The sequence below is a fragment of the Rissa tridactyla genome, chromosome Z, assembly GCF_028500815.1.
Source record: "Rissa tridactyla isolate bRisTri1 chromosome Z, bRisTri1.patW.cur.20221130, whole genome shotgun sequence".
In the NCBI taxonomy this organism is placed as follows: domain Eukaryota; kingdom Metazoa; phylum Chordata; class Aves; order Charadriiformes; family Laridae; genus Rissa; species Rissa tridactyla.
In genome coordinates, this window is record NC_071497.1 from 42978713 (window position 1) to 43000978 (window position 22266).

The 22266-nt window shown below is 38.2% G+C and overlaps 1 protein-coding gene across 4 annotated transcripts in view; it reads left to right on the forward strand.

The window, feature by feature from the left end:
• TUT7 (terminal uridylyl transferase 7) overlaps window positions 1-22266 on the forward strand; it is a 37424-nt gene that overhangs the window by 13281 nt on the left and 1877 nt on the right. Inside the window, exons 10-29 of one of the 4 annotated variants that reach the window (XM_054184695.1) lie at window positions 142-261; window positions 1256-1387; window positions 2017-2197; window positions 2558-3702; window positions 3828-3978; window positions 4729-4815; window positions 5756-5856; window positions 6378-6435; window positions 7149-7252; window positions 8239-8328; window positions 8419-8532; window positions 8641-8718; window positions 9365-9542; window positions 10236-10283; window positions 10403-10494; window positions 10974-11089; window positions 17600-17925; window positions 19789-19865; window positions 20041-20104; window positions 21195-22202. In XM_054184695.1, coding sequence (XP_054040670.1) covers window positions 142-261; window positions 1256-1387; window positions 2017-2197; window positions 2558-3702; window positions 3828-3978; window positions 4729-4815; window positions 5756-5856; window positions 6378-6435; window positions 7149-7252; window positions 8239-8328; window positions 8419-8532; window positions 8641-8718; window positions 9365-9542; window positions 10236-10283; window positions 10403-10494; window positions 10974-11089; window positions 17600-17925; window positions 19789-19865; window positions 20041-20104; window positions 21195-21262 — 3330 coding nt within the window. In that variant the 3' untranslated portion in view covers window positions 21263-22202. The other 3 variants (XM_054184696.1, XM_054184694.1, XM_054184697.1) reach the window with 3 other exon arrangements.

A 22266-nucleotide genomic window follows, 5' to 3' on the forward strand; every position in this document is an offset into this window, starting at 1 on the left:
AACAAAGTCCATCTCATAAGAGCTCAAAGATGTCTGAGTTTCTGTCAGTATTTAATGCGACTGACTTCTGAACAATAATTAAAAGAATATTTTTCACATTATTACTTGAAACCTTAATGACTGCAGAATTTATTTTTACAGTTGTGCTGCATTGATCGTCCTGAAGAGGGAGGCTTGTCACCATATGTGTTCGCTTTAATGGTTATTTTCTTTCTACAACAGAGGAAAGAGCCTATTCTACCTGTCTATTTGGGATCATGGGTATGTGTATTAATACACTGAATAGTATAAATGAGAGGACCAATCCCTTTTCGTGGTGTGTAACCTGTCAGCTTCTTGCTATTCTGAGCAAGCCACAAGCCAGCCACTTCTTCAGGAATTCAGGAAGAATGTGAATTCAGCCAGACTACATCTAACCTTTGTATGCTTGGCTGTAAGGATGCGATTCACAATCCTAGTCATAGAATTAAGTGTTCTGTTGCCCCTTTTGTAAGGAGAGCTGGGCATTGACTAATGCACTTCATAACAATCTACTTCCTCGTTTCTTCAGCCTTTTTTCCAGACTCTTGAGAACTCTGAATTCACATAGCTACATCAAAAAAAAAAAAGTCTTGTCTTTTCACATCTAATTCTACAAAATGTAGACGACAGCTGGGGAGCATACTGGTGTGATGTCTGCCCAAAGGATCAAACTAGGGGTTTAGAGCATGTATATCTTGGGTTTAGAAGCTGAAATTCATCTTGATATCAGGAGTTGTATGAAGGACGGAAATCCAGAATCCAATTCTGTAGGACACCATTCAAGTGTTATATTCATGGCATCCATTTTTGTTCTTAATAGTCAACTGTTATATTTAGCGTGCATGTTCCAGTTTCCATAACCAATTACACGGGCCTTCCGGTTTACAGTTTCCTTCAGTACATGAATGACTCATTCCCAAAGCCTCTCCACTGTCTGCACTGAATGAGAGAAATGTGCTATAGTATATGGCCATATAATTAAAAAATATGTATTTATGCTTGTGTCACGTGCAAGACAAGTTTCTGTGACATATTGGATACCCTTCCAAAAGCAGTGACCTCTTGAGAGATTTTTTGTATAGAAGTATAGGGAAAAGAGAGAAGCAGATTGGACTATATTCTAGGCCTGGAAGAGTTATTTGTAAACTTTGTTCTGTTTTAATTTGGATTGGGGGGGGAATAGTAAGATTTAAAGTTCACGTGATCTTTAGCTGTATGTTTCTGTTTCCTTTAGATTGAAGGATTCTCATTAAACAAATTAACTAATTTTCACCTGAAAGAAGTTGAGAATGATGCTGTGGTTTGGGAGCATAACCCCATTGATGATTCTGATTTGCCACGAGAAACTTCCCCTAGAAGGGGCAAGGTCTGAACTATTTAATTTACTTCTGTAGTAATCTAGCAGTCACTGCTGTTCTTGAGAAAAAGAACCATCTCCTATTTACTTTTTTTGTGTTTATGTTGCAAAACCATGAGCTGAACTACGAGATTGCACGATTGCTTGGTACAAGGCTTTCTGTGTTTACCTCTTGATGCTAAGAGGCTAGCAGGAAACTAGGTGTTACTTCAAAGTCTTTGGTAACACCCCGGGTTTTATCTGTCAGGGGAGAATATAGTTTATGATTGCATGTTATGACAGTTAACAATACAGGTTAGGCTTTGCTAAAAAATAGGGTATATAATCCATTCTGTCCAATTAGATTACACGTGATATTTTCTTGGATATTTATAAATTATAAATGCTTAAATATGCAATTGCTATTTGTCATTGATGCTATTCTTTACCATTGCTGGAATCTTTCATTTGGAAATTTTATAATCTGAGTTTATGTGATCTCTTTCAATTTTTTTATTTGCAGTTTTTATTGCAATGGCAGGAGTATAGAAGCAACTATAAATTTTGTAATATTACATTACAGATGAGATACAAGGAAGTGTAACAGCTAAACACTTGTGCATTAAAAATTATTTAAGCTTTTCTTCTGTAATTTACAGGTTCCCTTAGTATTTGATTCAGGACATCAGTGTTCAGCACCTGCTGGTCAGCTCTGGGTAGAACTGCTTCGTTTCTATGCTTTGGAGTTCAGTATGGCTGATTCGGTTATTAGCATACGACTCAAAGAAACAGTCCCTCGTGAATCAAAGGACTGGCCTAAAAAGCGCATTGCTGTGGAAGGTATATATATCAACAAACATCAAAGAACCGTTACTTTAATTTTCTAGGGTACTGTCTTGGCTATTGACATTGTGTGTAATAACTTAGAATTTTTCAATATTGGACTGTGATTCCCAATAATATAGTAGAATATGTTTTGAAAAAAACAAATTTAATTAGTATTTCTCTTGGGTATTTTTTTCCACATTATAAAAGTAATTAAGAGAACTTAAAAATTGTCTTCAGCACAATTCATAGATCTATGTCCCTAAACAATGTTTTAGAGTAACAGTACTATATTCAGATTTTGTAAGGATGAAAGTGTATTCTTTTTTTAAAAAAAGTTAACTCCTACACTGCTGGCTCGCTTCTTTTTAATAGACCCATATTCAGTGAAAAGGAATGTGGCAAGAACTACGAACAGCCAGCTAGTCTATGAGTATATTCTTCACTGCCTGAGAGCAACTTACAAGTATTTTGCCTTGCCTCACAAAAAAAGTGCAAAATTGAGCAAAAAATCCTCTCCGAATGCCAATGAGGAGAAATCCCAAGTGCTGGACCATGGAAAAGATGCTATAAAGCATGAACATTCTGAGTTGCAAAACTTGGATGGTAGACCAAACACAGCAATAGTGGAAGATTGTGTAATGGAGACTGCAGGTATGCCCCAGGCACATAGAATTGATCCTTCAAAACTGTGTGATGGCTCAGGAAGCTTCACAGAAGAAGAAGTGGCTGATTATATAAGTCATTTGGGAATTGCCCATGAAGATTCAGACTGTATAATTGAGGAAGTTATTTCTGGAGATAATGAGGATTTTAAACCAAGTTGTGAAGAGACGGAGAGTGGAAATGACGAGGAAGAAGAGGAGGAAGACGAAGAACATGAACAACAAAAAAGATGGAATAATATCTTGACTACCGAGCAGGGAATAGATGAAGACAGTGATAGTGGAGATCTCCATGTTACAGTGAATGAGCATGATGTAGAGACATGTAGTACTTCAGACTTAGAAGGTTTTCAAAATGCTGCACTTACAGAGAGTGATGAGTTTGGCTTAGAGTGCTCTGGCATAATGGATGACAAGATTGACATCGATGAGGAGAGCACTGAGGGTACTGATGAACTGGATGAATCGCCCAAAAAATTCCGATGTTCAGCACAGAGTCAAATATCCCAAATGATTAACTCAGATGATGAGGAGGAAGTGGAGGAAGAAGAAACAAGTCTTCTAAACCAGAGAGAGTGTGGTGTTATCATAAGACCTGGGGATGAACTAGATAACACATACACTGGATCTGGAGAAGATGATGCACTGTCAGAGGAAGATGATGATTTTTCCATCCACAAGAAATATGAGAATAAACATTTCGAAGAAAATGTGGATGCACCCCTGAGGATCAACTTGAGTCAAGAGGATCTTACTGAGAAGGCGAACCTTTTTGAAGAGAACACAGCAATAGAACAGTGCTTAGAATCTGAACTTTTTTATGAATTCAGTAAACCAGCTTTTACAAGGGGCAAGGTAAGCATGCTGTATCGGAACATAAACATACTGCTTATGTTCTATTATCAGTTATATGAAAGTGTTGCTCAAACTCGTCAAAGTGTTATAGTTTTTAAAACCAGTCTTGCTTTCTGTTCATGCAGTCTCCTACAGTAGTATGTAGCTTGTGCAAACGGGAAGGTCATTTAAAGAAGGATTGTCCAGAAGACTTCAAGAAAATTGAGCTTGACCCACTGCCAGCGCTAACGCCCACATTTTCAGTTATTCTAGATCAAGTTTGTGTCCAGTGTTACCGTAAGTTTTTTCCTTTGAATATTGTGTGATAGAAAAAGAATTGCAAAAAATAATGAAATAACTATGGACTAGTGGTGTTATAAAGGGGGCTGGTTTATTTGGACTTCGGACTTCATCATCTGAAAGGTCCCTTCCAACCTAGACAATTCTATGATATGCTACACTGCATCCAACTCTTAGATAAAAATCTTAGAATAGGACTGCTGAGTAGTTCGTATCTAGAGAAATACAAAATCTTTAGGTTTATCTTGTATGCGTTGGCTGTCTGATTACTCATTTAGACATCTTAATATAATTTCTAAGAGTTTAATTTTAGGTGCATTTTTTGACTGATGCTTTTACATTTCTGTCTACATTGTCTACATTTAATTTTGTTACTGTTCCTTAACTTGCGGTTTTTAGTAAACAAAGACTTCAGTGTTCTAGAAAAAATGAAGTCAAAATACTGTTTTGTAACACTTCTCCAATTTTGTTCTTTTCAGAGTGACCCAACTTTCCTCCTTTCTCTCTCGCCATTTCTGACCAGACAAAATGCATTATTTGTCTAATTAATGTTTTTCTTTGAACAGGTATTTCTCTTCTACTTCATCCTTGCTTTTTTTCCTTCACGTGTGAATCTTCTCTTGCTTTTTTTTTTCTCCCCCCTCCCCTGCTGTAAACCCCTCACTTTTTTCATTTGAATCTTTGCTGTTGACTCTTTCTACACATTAGTTTGCCAAAATTGTTGTCTCTTTTATTTTTTTTTCCAAGATGATTTTGCTCCAAATATTGGAGAGGATCAGGCTCGGGAACATATAAAAGAAAATCTGGAAAACTTCATTAGACAGGATTTCCCAGGTAATTAGGCAGTTCTTGCTTTATATTTGTACTTTGGTGTGTTCATACTTGAGTGTTTTCCAAGAAAACATGTATCAGCATGAAAAGGACTTTAGTTTTGAACATAGAACCTATATTGTAGCTCAGCATTGCTATACCTCATTACTTTAGTTTCTGTTTTAAGACTTCCAAGGCTTTGGTTTAAGTCTTTTTTGACTTAGTCATATATACAACACATTAGTAGGAAGGAGCAATGTCAAGCTAAGCAGAAAACAATCAAAGCAGTAGTGGAACAGGTTTGTAATTGTTATTTTAGCCTTATTCATTAGACAGACTTCTTGTTTGTAAGAGCAGATAGAATAACAAGCGTTTTGTAGTCCTTCCTACTGAAACTTACTGGTTTTGGAATATTTTAAAATGTAGGCACAGCATCTTACCTATACACAGAATGTTTTTTTTGTTTGTTTCTGGAATTCTTACCTGTAACACCTGAACTTTGGTTCGTAGTCTTTTAAAATTAGCAAAAGCTTTTTTGGCTGGAGCCTGATATGTGGACAGATATGTCTCTTATCCTGAAAATCTTTGTAGAAGGCGGTCTTACTTTTTTTTTTTTTATCAGATGTCAGCTCAGACCTGCATGGTGATGATTTAATTATTGGAAAACCTAACTTGTTTCTGGATCTGTCAGACTGCTCATTTGAACCAATAAGAGATTCTTTTAACGGTGATGAGGATCATCAGCAAAGTTGATATGAAAATAAGTTTTGATGTACCATAGAAAGATAGTGATGTTTTCATGCCTTGTATTAAAAGACATGCAGTGGTTTGAAGCTATATACAATTTGAGATTCTGTGTCTCTATGGGGTTATAACCCATCTAATAACATCTACCATTTTATATAATTTATAAAATCTCCTGTTTTATTACTTTATATAACCCATTTTATAACGTCTCTTGCAGGAACCAAGCTGAATTTGTTTGGCTCCTCAAAAAATGGCTTTGGCTTCAAACAAAGTGACCTTGACATCTGTATGACAGTGGATGGGCTGGAAACTGCTGAAGTAGTTTGAAAAGATTTTTTTTTTTTCTTTTTAATAAATGCAGAATTTTATGGTTATATTGTGTATATAGTGTAACAAATTTATTATTTCATAAAAGCTTTTCAGATGAGAAGAAAACACAAGTAGGTGCCAGAAAGGGGTTTTGCTGTTGGTCTAGGCATGAGTTTAAGAACTACTCTCAGTAGTCAGTTTCCCACTGAATTCTGCACTAATATTACTTCTAGGATTAGCTGCGCAGATAAATAACGTGCTTTTTAGCATAAACAGCTAGGAACGGGAGACAGTGGAACAGGACATCAAACTCCTTTCATGACTAATATAAACTCCTTAAAAGTCTATGTTAAGATACCGTCTAGTGTTGATTTTACAAGTGCTATTTTGAAGCAGTTTCTGGTATTCACATAATTCTGTATCATATGAAACGTAATTACACAGCTTTAGGCTTAATGTCAAGTAATAAAAGGTTTGCCGAAAATACTTGTGGCAGATACAACCTTCAGCCTTTTTTCTTAATATCTTAGGGACTTGATTGCATCAGAATCATTGAAGATTTAGCAAACGTTCTCAAGAAACAGACAGGTAACTTTCTTGAAAACTAAAAGAAGTGGTTCTGTTTCCGTGACTTCAGTTGCTTTTGTGAGAATGTTCTGGGCACTGTAGAAGAAAATAATTAAGATAAAACTATATTGACGAGCTTAATGTTAGTAAAAATGAGGTTATATGTTGTGAACACTTGCATTTATTTTTGTTTGTGTATGTAGGTCTATGAGGTCACAATGTTATAGGACCGCATCTGAATTGGACAAGTAGTATATTTATAACCTACATGCAAAGGACAAACCTTGTTAAAGCTTCGGGCTTGAAGTTAGTAGTTTTGTTGTATTTGTATGTTCAGTGCCTAATAAGTTAAAAGGTAGGCTGAAAAGGAATGCTGTTTTTTATACAAGAAATTATGATTTTTATAGTACTTGGTTGGTTTGGTCTGTGTCACATGAATTTAATATAATTGGAGTGAACTATCAATGACCTCTTCAGCTTATTTTACCATAACATTTAGACTGATCTTTGCTTTATTACAGACCTTAATGTGTGTTTGTATATATTATATTTAGCCAATTCATCATGTTTGACAAATGCCTAAAATCAATATTAAAATATAACTGAAATACAATTTCAGTGTCACTAAGATTTTATTTTGTATCCTTTTTACTACAGTTTTGAGTTATTTGTAGAGTATTTGATACTGTTACAACTGTATTTCAGTCATTCAGTAACTAAACATTTCATCCTAGGTTTAAGAAATGTCTTGCCTATAACAACTGCGAAAGTCCCAATTGTCAAATTTTTCCATGTCAGAAGTGGTCTTGAAGTAGACATCAGTTTATATAATACTCTGGTAAGGTCATCTCCTTTTTTTATTTTTTTTAACAGAAAAATGTGGGTCTGCTTCTTGAAATTTAAGTGACTGTTTTGAGGTTCAATAATGAACTGTCTCCCTTCGCCTTATTGGAGTTTTAGATTTCTGAACAACTTTTTTTTTTTTTTTGACTAGTAGTGGAGTCAGTTGCAGAATTGTGACTTTAGTGTTGCCACTTTTCTAAGAAAATATATTAGTTCTTCAATAATAGTAAAAAATAGTGGTTTAGGTGTTTAAGTCTTCTGTAAATAAGAAAGACAAAATAATATAACTTCAGCTTTCCTGTATTCCGCTTCCCATCATGGTGCTTGCGTAGCCTTGAGACCTGGAATAGTGATTTTGAACTCAGCTTGCCTGAACTAGAACATGTGTTGGAATTTACGAAAAACCACAAGTTCTTGGACAAATATTTTAAAAAGAAGCTTTGGGGTTTTTTTTTCAACGTCTCTGAACTGCAAAAGCCAGTTCCTTGAAACATCAAAGACAAGTAAATTTTAGAGCCAAGTATTAAGCTTTCTGAAGTTTTTTAAGAGCTCAAGGGAAGTCTTCAGGAAGATATCTCAACAACTAAGTAAGTCTGAAAGTTTTCTTCTTGAAGTTATGCATCAATATGGCTCAGTTGATAGCTCTCACATTTCTAGGCTCAAATCTCTTAGTTCAAGAACTTACCTTCTACCAAATATTTTGAAAATGCAGTAGTAGATTAGTGCTTCCCTTTGTGAAGTACTGTTGTGTGAATGCTGCTTTGTACCACTTCTGCGCAGATTCAGGACGTTGATCAGCATTTTAAGAGAGCAGGTCATAACTTCATTGTTGAATGCTTCCTTAGTCAATATACATTCTACTATGCAGGGCTTCACATCTGCATTTCTTGAGCACACAGCTTAAGAGCTTTTGGTTTTCATGTTTTCAGTGTATTTCTTCAGAGCTCCTGTATTTTCTATATGACTTTCTTTTTTTTATAGGCCTTGCACAACACAAGACTCCTGTCAACATATGCAGCCATTGATCCTAGAGTAAAATATCTGTGTTACACAATGAAAGTCTTTACGAAGGTAGGTATATTTCAGACATTTTAGAAGCAAGAGACATAAATGACATAGAGACATAACCATAGAAGATACAAATCGTGTTTCTTTTTCTAGATATGTGACATTGGAGATGCATCTCGAGGTAGCCTTTCTTCTTATGCATATACTCTTATGGTGCTTTATTTTCTGCAGCAGAGAAATCCACCTGTCATCCCTGTTCTTCAAGAGGTACAGTATGTCAAGAAAGAAATGAGGATCTGTACACAGTATTGACCAATAGAATGTCAGTGCTGAATCTGAAGGGCTCTTCTAATGAGTTTAATATTGTGCTTTCAGATCTACAAAGAACCAAAAAAGCCTGAAATTTTAGTTGATGGCTGGAACGTTTATTTCTTTGATAAGATAGAGGAGTTGGTGAGTAAATCAGGTTAATTTTGAAATGGTGTTACCTGTAGTTTTGCCAATGAAAAAAGAATTTCTTCTAAGAAACATTGTTCTCAAATATCATAGTTGAATATAGAAATGGAAGTGGAGTAGCTATTGCTTTGAAAATCCCAATCCCTTACTGTAAAGCTTTAAGAATCTGGTTGGTTATAATTCACCTGTGAAAAATCTGTAAAAACTGAAAAAAATAGATTAGATTAAAAAAAGTTATTTTAAGGTGTTAGTGAAGATTAATTGCTCTGTGTGTCCTGTTACTGGGTGGAGATAACCCCTACAAATACCAGCTGCACATCTAGTCACAGCTGCTTGATCCTGTTGAATAATTTTATGTCAAATAGGCACATAAAGTGAATGAATTTTTTTTTTTTATAACAGGCAAAACATAATGTTAGAAGTTCTATTAATTCTCCACTTTTGTTGTTAATATTTAAAAAAATCCACCACTTAAAAATCGATATTGTATTATTAATACCAGTTATGAAAGGAAGAGAAGTATTCTGGTGTACTCAATTGTGTCTCTTTATAAAATAAGACTTGCATTGTTTAAGTTTCAAAGTTATGAAAATTAATCTGCTTAATGTAAGTACTGGAAGTAAAAATACTTTGTCATTTTCAGTCAGTTGTTTGGCCAGACTGTGGCAAAAACACTGAATCTGTTGGGCAGCTGTGGCTGGGACTTCTCCGTTTCTACACAGAAGAATTTGATTTTAAAGAGCATGTCATCTGCATTAGGAGAAAAAATCTGCTTACAACTTTCAAGAAGCAGTGGACATCCAAATACATTGTAATTGAAGGTAAATGCCATGAAGTACATGAATATGTGGAATTTCTTTAGTGCCCACGTGAAAAATTGTGTCTTTCCACAAGGCTTGCTTATTTTCTTTTCCTGGGTTATAAGTTGTTATTTGCTCATGTTTTGAAATCATTGCAAAATTCCAATTCATGCTAAATATTATTCTTGGCGGCTTTGTCTCTACTGAAAAGAAGATGCAAAGCGGACTTCATACTTTTCATGAGGACAGTAACTGACAAAAAAAAAATTTAACCAAATCCTTTGGAAAATAAATTAGCTGTAATGCAGTTGAGGTTTTCTCACAAATAGCTAGGTTTAGCAGACTCCATATTTACACGACCAGTTTAATCCTGTGTATGGTTAAGTATGTTAAGTAATACCATGGTATCTATCAAGAAAATGCAGTGACACATTTTAGAAATGTTCCCTAAACCCATATGATTTAGTGAAAAGAATTTCTGTTTTCTTGCCTGCACATTCAACTTACTCTTTTATAATACTTCAGTCAGTTTAGAGCTGGACAGCTGTGATCCTTTGTCTGTGGAGTTAATTCCTTTTCAATAAATTTGTAAATGGTTCCATTTCAGTATATTAATTCTGCATTGGGAATAGCTGCCTTGGGTTGATCATGTGTATGTATACATTTCTGATCTTGCCCTGGACTTGAATAATGCCTGTAATGCTTTTTCTACAGACCCCTTTGATTTGAACCACAATCTTGGAGCTGGATTGTCAAGAAAAAGTGAGTCTCCTGTTAACAAATTTGGGTACAAAGTGAAGATCTTGTCTTAGATCTTGTTTTACTGGCTTGTTTGATGTTTGGATGACGATGTTTTTGTGCTGTTTTTTTTCCTTCCCCAGTGACAAATTTTATAATGAAGGCTTTTATCAATGGCAGAAGGGTATTTGGTACTCCTATAAAAATATTTCCTAAAGAATATTCATCAAAAATGGTAAGTTACTTCTAAGACCAATATGTGCATACTTTTGGGTGTTTAGCTTAGCTTACCACTTGCAGGAGTCTGGTTACACTCTCTTTAAGCTCTTCTCCCTTAAATTTCATCAGTACTGTAAAAATCTGTATGGGAGTTATTACTGAGTACTGTTTTCATGTTGTTTGCATGTAAATGCTGAATACTAATCAAGTCAAAGCTTCATTGTACAGGCTTACATATTTTAGTTCCTATCAAAACCAGCTTACTATTTCTTAAAACTGCAGTTTTACAAAAGACCTTGCAGACCTGGTGGTCATCAGGCTGCCTGCAAAAAAAGAGGCCAGTGGCCAGTTAATGTCACCAGGTGTTTCAGGACTTCAGCTACACACACCAGGTTTATTATTCTCTATAACTCCTACTGCTGTTTAACACTTGCTTATCTGTCTTGATTCCAAAGTGTATGGGTTTTAATTTTAAATTAATGATTTCTTCTTCAGGAGTACTTCTTTGATCCAGAGGTACTAACGGAAGGAGAACTGGCACCAAATGATAGATGCTGCAGAATTTGTGGTAAAATTGGCCATTTCATGAAAGATTGTCCCATGAGAAGGAAGTGAGTATAGTTTCGGAATCTGTGGCGGACTTTTCCTTAGGTTTGTTTAGAAGAAAGATTAGGATGGTAATGCTAGAGCAAAACTCTTAAATGCTGCAGATTATTTCCCCACTGTTGAATTGAAAATGTATCAATACCAGTTTTGGCAGTGGTGGATGGTAGTGTTTTTTTTAAATTTTTGGTCAGTGTTGAGTCACTACTTAACTTTTGCCAGTATCATTTGTAGTGGTTTTTAACAGAATCTTTTCATAGAAAGCTGCAAAACCACCTAGCTTAAGTTAGTAATGCTGACTGCACTTTGTTAGTGCAGTAGTTAAAGAGAATCCAAATGATACTGTGAAAAGCACTTGTGAAAACAATCTTTTCATTTAAGAGCTTCTACTTCTAGGATCCTGCTACTCCCAGGAAGACCAGATTTTGTTCTGTTCACAGAATCATGTAATTCATGTAAAAAAGCAAGACAAGAATGTCACAGCATTATTTATTTTTCTTAAGTACATGTGTAAGAGAACAATGTCTTGGTTTACATCCAAGAGAAGGTTTCCTCATCCTGAGTAACCAGAGATCTAAAATTCAGCAACTATCGTCTTGTAACAAACGAAAGCTAAACTCACCTTTCTGGTTTTCACCTTAGTCTGAAGTCTCTATTAAGTCTAAACTTAAAACTTATCCATTGATTTCTTTCCTAGTTAAGACAAAGTCTTTAGAGACTTCATGTCTATAAAAGAGTGAAAATTGGCAAATAAAACTTCAAGTGGACAACATCTTGAAAGCCTTTGTGCTCACTTGTAAGGTGAATGGAAAAATCTGACCTTTGTTTAGAGTCTGTCTATGTTAAAGCTGTAATTAAAAATCACCCGCACTTTTATGCCAAGTTGCTAAACAGCTACTTGAATCGGATCAGATGAAGTAGCCTTTATGCTATACAATAGAGTATTGTTGAGACTGTTAATTTGGTAATTTATTCAACATCACCAAATGCACGTAGAGCAGCTGATAATAGTTTGATAATAAAGAAAAATGAAAGTGGTGTGAAAATCTATTCAGTGTCTAAACAGCTGTTTCAGATGCAATTGATTTTTAGTCTTGCATTCTGGAGTGAAGCCCCAGTTCACTGCATATGTGCAGCTATGTTCTGTACAACATTAGAGTGAAAGTCAGTGGGATCTTGCATCTAAGCATACCCCCCCTTACGGGGTAAGACCACTGATACGTTTGAGTCCTCTGTCCAGCCATTGCAATAGGAGATGCTGTCTATGGAGGGCACACTAATTTGCTGTTTTCTGTAATCTCATGCATTCCCCCAGCATCTGCAGTCACTGTGTAAGAGATGTTAGAGCACATACCTGCCGTGGTTTGATAGTACTCATTTGTGGACTGAGTTGTTCATGATTTTGTCCGGTTTGTTTGTATGTTTTCTGAACCTGATTCTTCCATTTTCTTTAACAGTCTTCTATGGCAACCAGTTCCGTAAGAATCATAGAACCGTTTAGGTTGGAAAAGACCTTTGAGATCATCAAGTCTAACCATTAACGTAGCACTGCCACGTTACCACTGAACCATGTCACTGAGCAGTACATTTACATGTTTTTTAAATACCTCCAGGGATGGCAAATTAATCACTTCCCTGGGCAGCCTGTTCCAATGCTTGGTAACCCTTTTAGTGAAGAAGTTTTTCCTAATATTCAATCTAAACCTCCCCTGTGCAAGCTGAAGCCATACATGTGCATATATACATGAATGACATGGTGAGAAATGAAAACTAGTAATGGTAGAGGGCTGGAAGAGAGCCTGACGCCCCACATCGCTACAGCCTCCTTTCAGGTAGTTGTAGAGAGCTATAAGGTCTCCCCGCAGCCTCCTTTTCTCCAGCCTAAACAATCCCAGTTCCCTCAGCCGCTCCTCATAAGACTTATGCTCTAGACCCTTCACCAGCTTCATTGCCCTTCTCTGGACACACTCCAGCACCTCAATGTGTTTCCTGTAGCGAGGAGCCCAAAACTGAACACCGTATTTGAGGTGCACCTCACCAGTGCCGAGTCCAGGTGGACAATCACTTCCCTAGACCTGCTGGCCACACTGTTTCTGATAGAAGCCAGGATGCTATTGGCCTTCTTGGCCATCTGGGCACACTGCTGGCTCATATTCAGCCAGCTGTTGACCAGCACCCCCAGGTTCTTTTCTGCTGGGCAGCTCTCCAGCCGCTCCCCAAGCCTGTAGCACTGCATGGGGTTGTTGTGACCCAAGTGCAGGACCCAGCACTTGGCCTTGTTGAATTGTTGAATCCAGTTGGCCTTGGCCCATTGATTCAACCTGTCCAGATCCCTCTGTAGAGCCTACCTACCCTCATAGAATCATCATAGAATCATAGGGTTGGAAGGGACCTCTGGAGATCATCTAGTCCAGCCCCCCTGCCAGAGCAGGGTCACCTACAAAAGGTTGCACAGGAACGTGTCCGGGTGGGTTTGGAATGTCTCCAGAGACAGAGACTCCACCACGCCCCTGGGAAGCTTGTTTCAGTGCTCTGCCACCCCCAAAGTAAAGAAGTTCCTCCTCATGTTTAGGTGGAACTTCCTATGCTCAAGTTTGTGCCCATTACCTCTTGTCCTGTTGCCAGGCACCATTGAAAAGATCTTGGCCCCATCCTCCTGACACCAGCCCTTTAAGTATTTATAAGTGTTGATAAGGTCCCCCCTCAGTAGTCTTTTTTCCAGACTGAAGAGACACAAATCCTTCAGCTTTTCGTCATAAGAGAGGCGTTCCAGTCCCCTAATCATCTTGGTAGCCCTTTGCTGTACCCTCTCCAGCAGTTCCCTGTCCTTCTGGAACCAGGGAGCCCAGAACTGGACACAGTACTCCAGGTGCGGCCTCACCAAGGCAGAGTAGAGGGGGAGGATGACCTCCCTCGACCTGCTGGCCACACTCTTCTTGATGCACCCCAGGATGCCATTGGCCTTTTTGGCCACAAGGGCGCATTGCTGGCTCATGGTCATCCTGTTGTCCACCAGGACTCCCAGGTCTCTTTCAACTGAGCGGCTCTCCAGTAGGTCAGCCCCCAACCCGTACTGGTGCATGGGGTTATTCCTCCCCAGGTGCAGCACCCTACACTGGCCCTTATTGAATTTCATAAGGTTCCTCTTTGCCCAACTCTCCAGCCTGTCCAGGTCTCTGTATGGCGGCACAGCCTTCCCGTGTGTCAGCCACCCCCCCAGCTTTGTGTCATCAGCAAACTTGCTGAGGGTGCACTCTATCCCCTCGTCCAGGTCGTTGATGAATATATTGAAGAGGACTGGACCCAGTACTGACCCCTGGGGAACACCACTTGTCACTGACCTCCAACTAGACTCTGTGCCCCTAATCACTACCCTCTGAGCTCTGTCTTTTGACCAGTTTTCTATCCACCCCACTGTCCATTCATCAAGCCCACTCTTCCTAAGCTTCCCTATGAGGATGCTGTGGGAGACCGTGTTGAATGCCTTGCTTAAGTGAAGGTAGACCACATCTATGGCCCTCCCCTCATCTATCCATCCGGTCATGCCATCATAGAAGAGACTATCAGATTAGTCAGACATGATTTCCCCTTGGTGAATCCATGTTGAGTACTTCTGATAGCTTTCTTTTCCTCCACATGCCTTGAGATGACGCCCAGAACAAGCTGTTCCATCATCTTTCCAGGGATGGAGGTGAGGCTGACCAGCCTGTAGTTCCCCAGCTCTTCCTTCTTGCCTTTTTTGAAGACTGGAGTGACGTTGGCTTTCTTCCAGTCCTCAGGCACCTCGCCTGTTCTCCAGGATCTTTCAAAGATGATGGAGAGCGGCTCAGCAATGACTTCCGCCAGCTCCCTCAGCACTCTTGGGTGCATCCCATCGGGGCCCATGGACTTGTGAATATCTAATTGATCTAATTAATCCGTCACCCGATCCTCCTCAACCCAAGGGAAGTCTTTTTTCCCTGTTACTTCTCCCAATGCCTGGGACTCCCGAGGGCTGGGCTGAGCAGTAAAGACCAAAGCAAAGAAGGCATTCAGTAACTCCGCCTTCTCTGCATTCTCCATCACCATGGCTCCTGTCTCATTCAACAGTGGGCCCACAACTTCTCTGTCTTCCTTTTGCTTCCAATATACTTGTAAAAGCCCTTCCTGTTGATCAGGATCAACAACCCTCAAGCAGATCAACACTCCTGCCCAACTTACTGAGTGTGCACTTGATCGCCTCGTCCAGGTCTTTGATCAAGCTATTGAAGAGAACAGGCCCTAGTACTGAGCCCTGGGGAACACCACTTGTGACTGGCTGCCAACTGGATTTAAGTCCATTCACCGCAACTCTTTGGGCCCAGCCATCTAGCCAACATGCTAACTGATGTGTAAAATAGTACTTTCTTTCATCTGTTTAAAGCCAATCTCATTTTAGTTTCATAAGCGTTCCATAGACGTAGTCTTGTGGGATTCAGTTAGTAATGATACTGGCTTGATGATTTTGTAAGCCATGATTGTATTCACCTTCTCTCCAGATGGGAGAGTCTTGGCCTTCTTATTATCTGTTCCTTAAACACTTTCGTTCTTCATCACTTTACTGCCTTTCTCCATACCTTCTATAGCTCTACTACTTCATTCTTAAAATACTGAGACCAGACTAACATGCAGTACTCAGATGTCGGCACACCATGGTTTTATGTAGCAACTAAATGATGTCTTCTGTCCTATTCTTAGCATTTTATCTGTCCTATCACTACACTTGCTGACACAGTCCCTCCCCATCTTTCTTGTAGGCCCCCTTTAAGTAGTGGAAGGCCACTGTAAGGTCTCCCCAGAGTCTTCTCTTTTCTAAGCTGAATAACCCCAATTTTCTCAGCCTTTTCTCGTAGGAGAGGTGCACCAGCCCCCTGATCATTTTTGTGGTTCTCCTCTGGACTCACTCCAACAGGTCCCTGTCTGTCTTGTACTGAGGGTCCCAGAGCTGGATGCAGTACTACAGGTGGGATCATGAAAGCAGAGAAGAGGGACAGAATCACCTCTCTTGACCTGCTGGCCATACTTATTTTGATGCATCCCAGGTTGGCTTTCTGGGCTGTGAACACACATTGCCAGCTCATATTTGGTTTTTCATCCAACAGTGCCCCCAGATCCTTATCCTCAGGGCTGCTTTCAATCTGCTCATCACCCGGCCTGTATCTGTTTGAGATTTGTTCTGACCCACTTGCAGGACCTTGCGTTTGGCCTTGTTGAACTTCACGAGGTTCGTAAGGTTCACGTGGGCCTGCCTTTATAGCCGGTCAGGATCCCTCTGTATGGCATCCATTCCCTCTAGAATCTTAACCCCACCACTCAGCTTAGTGTCTGCAAACTTTCTAAGTCCCACTCTAAGCACTCAATCTCACTGTCCATGTCCCTAACAAAGATGTTAAATAATACCGCTCCCAGTATGGACCCCTGAGGGACACCACTCGTGGCTGGTCTCCACACTGACATCGAGTCATTGACCACAACTCTTTGAGTGCGGCCATCCAGTCAATTCCTTATCCACTGAGTGGTCCACCTGTCAAATCCATGTCTCTCCAATTTAGAGACGATGATGTGCGTGACAGTATCAAATGTTTTGCACAAGTCCAGGTAGACGACGTCAGTCACTCTTCCCTTATCCACCAATTCTATAACCCCATTATAGGCAGTCACCATATTTTTCAGGCACGATTTGCCCTTAGTGAAGCCGTCTTGTCTGTCAGCAGTCACCTCTCTGCTTTCCACGTGCCTGAGCATAGTTTCCAGGAGGATGTGCTCCATGATCTTGTCAGGCAGAGGTGAGACTGACCAGCCTGTAGTTCCCTAGGTCTTCCTTTTTTCCCTTTTAAAAAAAAGGGAAGCTCACCTTGAAGCTCATCTGACTGACTGAAGGAGCCTAGTATCATCTTCAGACTTGAAAGTTTCACTGATGTCTCTTTCTCTAGGTCATGTATAAAGAAGTTAGATAAAACCAGTCTGGCAGTGGTAGCCATTTCCCCACTGCTAGATCTCTTAAGTCGCATAGAATGTTAGAAGTTTCTTCCAGTAGAAGATACTTTTGGAGATACTGTGAACATGTACAGTTTCAGAAGGAAGGGAGTTCTGATTGAATTGTACAAGTAGGAAGAAAATCCCAGAACTATAGCCGTATTTTTCATACTTTGTTAGCATTTTGCTCACTGTTTCTTTTCTCCCCCTGTCTTTGCCACTCTAGCACCCAGATTTTCTGTTGTGTTTACATGTGTGAGATATTAGGTATTAATTATTAGAATTTAAGGCTGTATTGTAATCTAATTGTAAACTTAAATTGTTATATGCACGTTATATCAGTGTACCACTGTTTGGTAGGAGAGTACAAGGGACAGGTATGTTAATTTGCTTTATTTAACCCACTGAAGAAATACATGAAATACATCGATTGTCTGCAGACAGCACTTGGTTTTATTTGTTTGTTTTTTAACTCTTGTGTATGTAAGGCCTATGAACTCTGCAGCATTTTTCTCCTCCTGCAGACTAAGACGGCAGCGTGATTACGAAGATATCCAAAACCAAAGGTACACAGAAAGTAAGGAGAAAAGAAGCAAAGAGGACAAAGAAACTCAGAATAAAACAACAGAAAAGGAGAGCTTAATTAAGGAGGGAAAATTGCATCTATGTACACCTCAAAAGAGGAAACTAGCAAGGGTAATAGTAGAAACCGGAAGAGAAAAGACTCCCAGGCAATCAGCAGAGAAGTGGAAGCGCCTGGAAGACAGAGACTTAAGAGAAAAACGCTGCTTTATCTGTGGAAGAGAAGGTCACATTAAAAAGGAATGCCCACAGTATAAAGGAGCTGCAGGTAGGAAGCTGATGAAGCTGAGTAGTTTAAACAGACCTTATGTTTTTCTGGTATTTTTCACAGAGATGACTAACGGGTAAGGTTTTTGCTTTGAATGGCATCACATAAATACTATCTTTTTTTTAAAAAAAACCCAAAATGTAGTCACATGTAGTCAGTTTTCCCTTCATCCTCGCCTACCTTTCAGAACTTTGTTGTATCCCAACAGATTTGACGCGGTTTCTCTTGGCAGGTAAGATGCCTCTAATAGAAAGGGTGTGAGTGTCTAATATGTTAAAATTGCTTCCATTGTCCTCGCTGTATGAGTTTGCTAATGTTTCAAATTACAATTTCTCTTTCAGTACATTATAATTACAACAAAAGCTAGCCTTATAGCTCTTCACATCACCTAAACCAGAATTCTTCCAGAAGACCATAATGTCACTATGAAAGTGCACAGATTGCTGAGACAGAATACTGTGAATGAAATGATGTTCTTGCCAACTCAGCAGTCAGAGGGATACAGCAAGCTGTCTTATTTTTCATGTAGTCAGTTTGCAACTTTGACTTAAAAAAAAAAAAAAAAAACAAACTACAAAAATGTCCCCAAATCCAGATCCTGACTGACAGACCTGAATGAAATAATGAAATAATGAAATACTTGCTTACTAGCATCTAAGTCATATTTCAGATAAGACAGATCTCTCATCATCTGTGTTGTAAAGGAAAATCATTGTAAGATAAAACTGAGACTCCTTAAGACAGTGAATGGTACTTATAGTTAGCTTCCAAAGGAGCACAGTATTACGGTTTCCCTGTAGGTAAACCTAGGAGCATTTAAATTCATGCTGGAAAAATTTGCTCCACAGATTTGACCTCTTAAAGTAACAAATAGGAATCCTTTGTATAAATGGAATTTCAAACCAGCTCTTCTCTACTAGCAAAAAATGTTCTGTCTGGCTTAGATCAGGAGACTCTATTTAGTCAGATGTAATTGGTGGAAGAGGGCATAAGACTGTGCTAACAAAGTACTGGAAGTGGGAGAAAAATGGTGCAAATATATTCAGAACTTTCAAGTTATTTAGAAGTGCTCTTAGTTCAATAGACCACTAGAAGCATTGGGTGGACAGAAAAGATGTCTAAAAATTGAAGCCACATTTTATTCAGCTTGTGACCTTTTGAAGGTCTCTGTCAAGTCTGAATTTAACTTCTGAGTTTCTTTATCTTTGACCTTGTCTCCTTGAACATTTCTTTCTATCGTTCTATTTGCCATGAGTTTGCTAAGGTGGAGTATGCCCAACTGTTTTGTAGTCAGTGACGTTGTATTTTACAATAGTCGTCATGTGAGAACTAATGCTGAGGCTGTATAGTACGTATGTCTAAAATCATGAATTCTGGAGTAGGTGTTTTTGTCTATTATCTGTAATTTGGGAATTACTGTATTTGAATTTGAAGAGAACTGCTGTAGGTTGGGCTTTGTCTGGTTTTGCTTGCTTAGTGCCTGAAATGTTCTATAGTTGAATAGAGGACTATGAACAACTGGACCTAAGAGATCAGATTTCATTCTTTGCTGTGCTACGTTTTGTGATACTATGGTCAATTCACTTATCACCATATTTTCATTCTCTGAAGTTCCCTGTCTCCCTCTGATTCTGAAGGAGGATACCGAGCTTAATTTATTGTAGATTCCTAACTTAGATGCTTAACTGTAGATGCATATCACCTCATTGGGACAGTTTTTCTGTGTTATGAAACTGAGGAAAATCAATGTCCTACCTTCTACGTACTATGAAGGTAGATTGCAAATACTTTGGTATTTTTATATCTCATGATACCTGAAATGGAAACTAGTTTCAAATCTTTGTTATATTATGATCTTTGCAGGTGGTTCAAAACCAGAAGTGTTGTGTGGATCCTATTCTTTACCGAGTGCTGCCAAACATGCTGGTAGATTAAAGCAGGTAAACACCAAGTGTCCCTTTTCTTTGATCTTTGTCTCCTTACATGTTCTAAAGTCCATATAAAGTAATTAAAAATAGCTTTACCTAAGCTTTTGAGAAGAACCTTTTATTTTCTTATTGTGGAATGACATAATTAAATTTTGTTGATTCATCGATGTGTGTATGTTGTTTATAGGGAGTGCTTATACACGAAGAAAAAAAGAAACAAAAAGGAAAAGTATTTTTGAGTCCGCAGTCAGGTTTGTATATCTTCATTTCAATTCAGAAATTCTGCGTAAAAGCATGTATTTTTAACTTGCTTTCTCCATCAGTCCTTATGGGAACTCTGCCTAATTTGCTGAACGCAGCAGCAGTCTGGACAGGTTGCTAGATAATTCTGAAGTGAAGCCACGTTTATTTTACTGGAAAAGTGTGCAATTTTTCAGTTTTGTTTATGTCAGTTCTATACATTTTTTCTTTAACTCTGGTAGACTTATTTGATAAAAACCCACCATATCCTTCTGTAGATTTCACCTGTTTTGGCATACATGGGGTTTTGTGTTTCTTCAGGGACGACATATGGAGTGCTTTCTTGTGAGGCTTCCTCAGAGTCATTGTCTAGAATTCTACATGATCAGCTAACTTAAGAGAGCCTATCAAAGCACATCCTTGGTCTGAGCTGCCAAAATGCAAGAAAACTAAAATTACACTTACAAATAGCAGGCAAATGATAATATAAAGGCCTTTATGTACTCTCTCTGGATCAGAGATGTTTTGCGTTAGATGCACGGTTACAAATGTAGCTTCCTTAAAGTAATTTCTCACACTTACTAACAGGTACAATTACGATTTTAAAAGCAACTGCTTTGTTTAATTACTTTGAGTTTCTAGTGAAATTCTGCAAACCTTTTTTCAATAAAATATATAAATGTCTTCTGTGGCACCTGGAGGGGGACCTAAGTAGTCTTTAACAAATTTTGGAAAGCTAAACTGCAATTAAGTATCTCAAATTAAATTCTCAATTTTCTTGGGAAGACATGGTATTTTCTGTTTTCAGTGCAAGGCTTTTTCAAATCTAAGTTTGGGGATTTTAAACACAAGGTGATTTGTCATTGGGTGTTTGGTTGAAGAAAAATGCTAGTTTTCAATTTTGTGTTTTAATACTTCCTACTGTCCTCCAGCAGGTAACGATCTAAAGCTGATCTGTACATGCTTTCATTACAGTTTGACTTAGCAGTAATTTTCTCCTGTCTAATTGTTTCAGTTGTTTTATGTCTTGGGTTTTTTTTCTTTACATTTTTTTTTTTTAAAAACCTTTAAAGCGTGATGCTTTTTTCCTCCCAATCTTAGGCAGCCTTTCCAATAAATACATGACTCAGGGAAAAGCCTCACAGAAGAGGACCCAACAAGAATCATGAGGGATATTAAGCACTGTTAAATTGCAATACAGGCCCTTCATTCATTTAAAAAATTTTCTTTGGCTAAAGCATCTGGATTCACAGGACAGCAGCACAGACGACGTTCTAGTTAATTTTCATGAAATAGGGGTGGTTTATTGGTAGTACAAGCGACTGTGGATTTTAATATGGACCCCTGCTCTTAAATAGATTGTTTGAGCATTTTAATAGAAAGCCATGATGTTTCGTATTTGTTTCTTAGATAAATCATGTAGAAAAGGGCAGGTACTAAAAATGGATTGTTTTCAAGTTTTTGTTGTTCCACCTGATCATTTTCAAATGCACTCAAATTGTGTGCAAGCCAAATACATTATATTTTCTTCAAAAATTGATTTTTTTGAAGGAGCAAATAATATTTATTAATGTTAATTGTTTACTGAATCCTTGTGTAAAAGTGTTTGAAATGTTTGTAGACTGCTACGTTATTTTTTTTCCTGTAGAAAACTGAAAACATAGACACTAGTAAACATATGTAAAACAACTTCTGGACAAGCCGTGCCATTAAGATTTCTTGGGTTTTTTTCTGTTCTGTGATTTTTATGGGAGCTTGTTTGCTGCTGTGCTTGTGTACAAGAAGAAAGAAAGACTAAAAAACAGGTCAGTCCTGTTTGATGCTGCTAAGAATCTTTTTCAAGGCCTTGGGGATACAGACAAAAATGCTTTAAAGAACAGAGGTATTTTATTTGGCTACTGGGGAAAACACGTGTCCATTTTGCATAAAATGTGAAGAGGATCCTTGTACCAGCCAAGAATTTAATTAGTAGTATGAACTTGAGCTTTACTTGAAGTCCTTCCAGAGCTGGTAATGTACCGTCTTATCTTGTTCAGGAGATAATTAGTTACATGGTAAAATTGAAACCACTGTTATTTATGACTTTTAAATAAATTTAAAAAAAAAAAATCAGGCTTAAGTGTTTGTCTTTTTTCTTAGGTTGTGGTTTTCAGTATTTTGGACTTAAATGTAG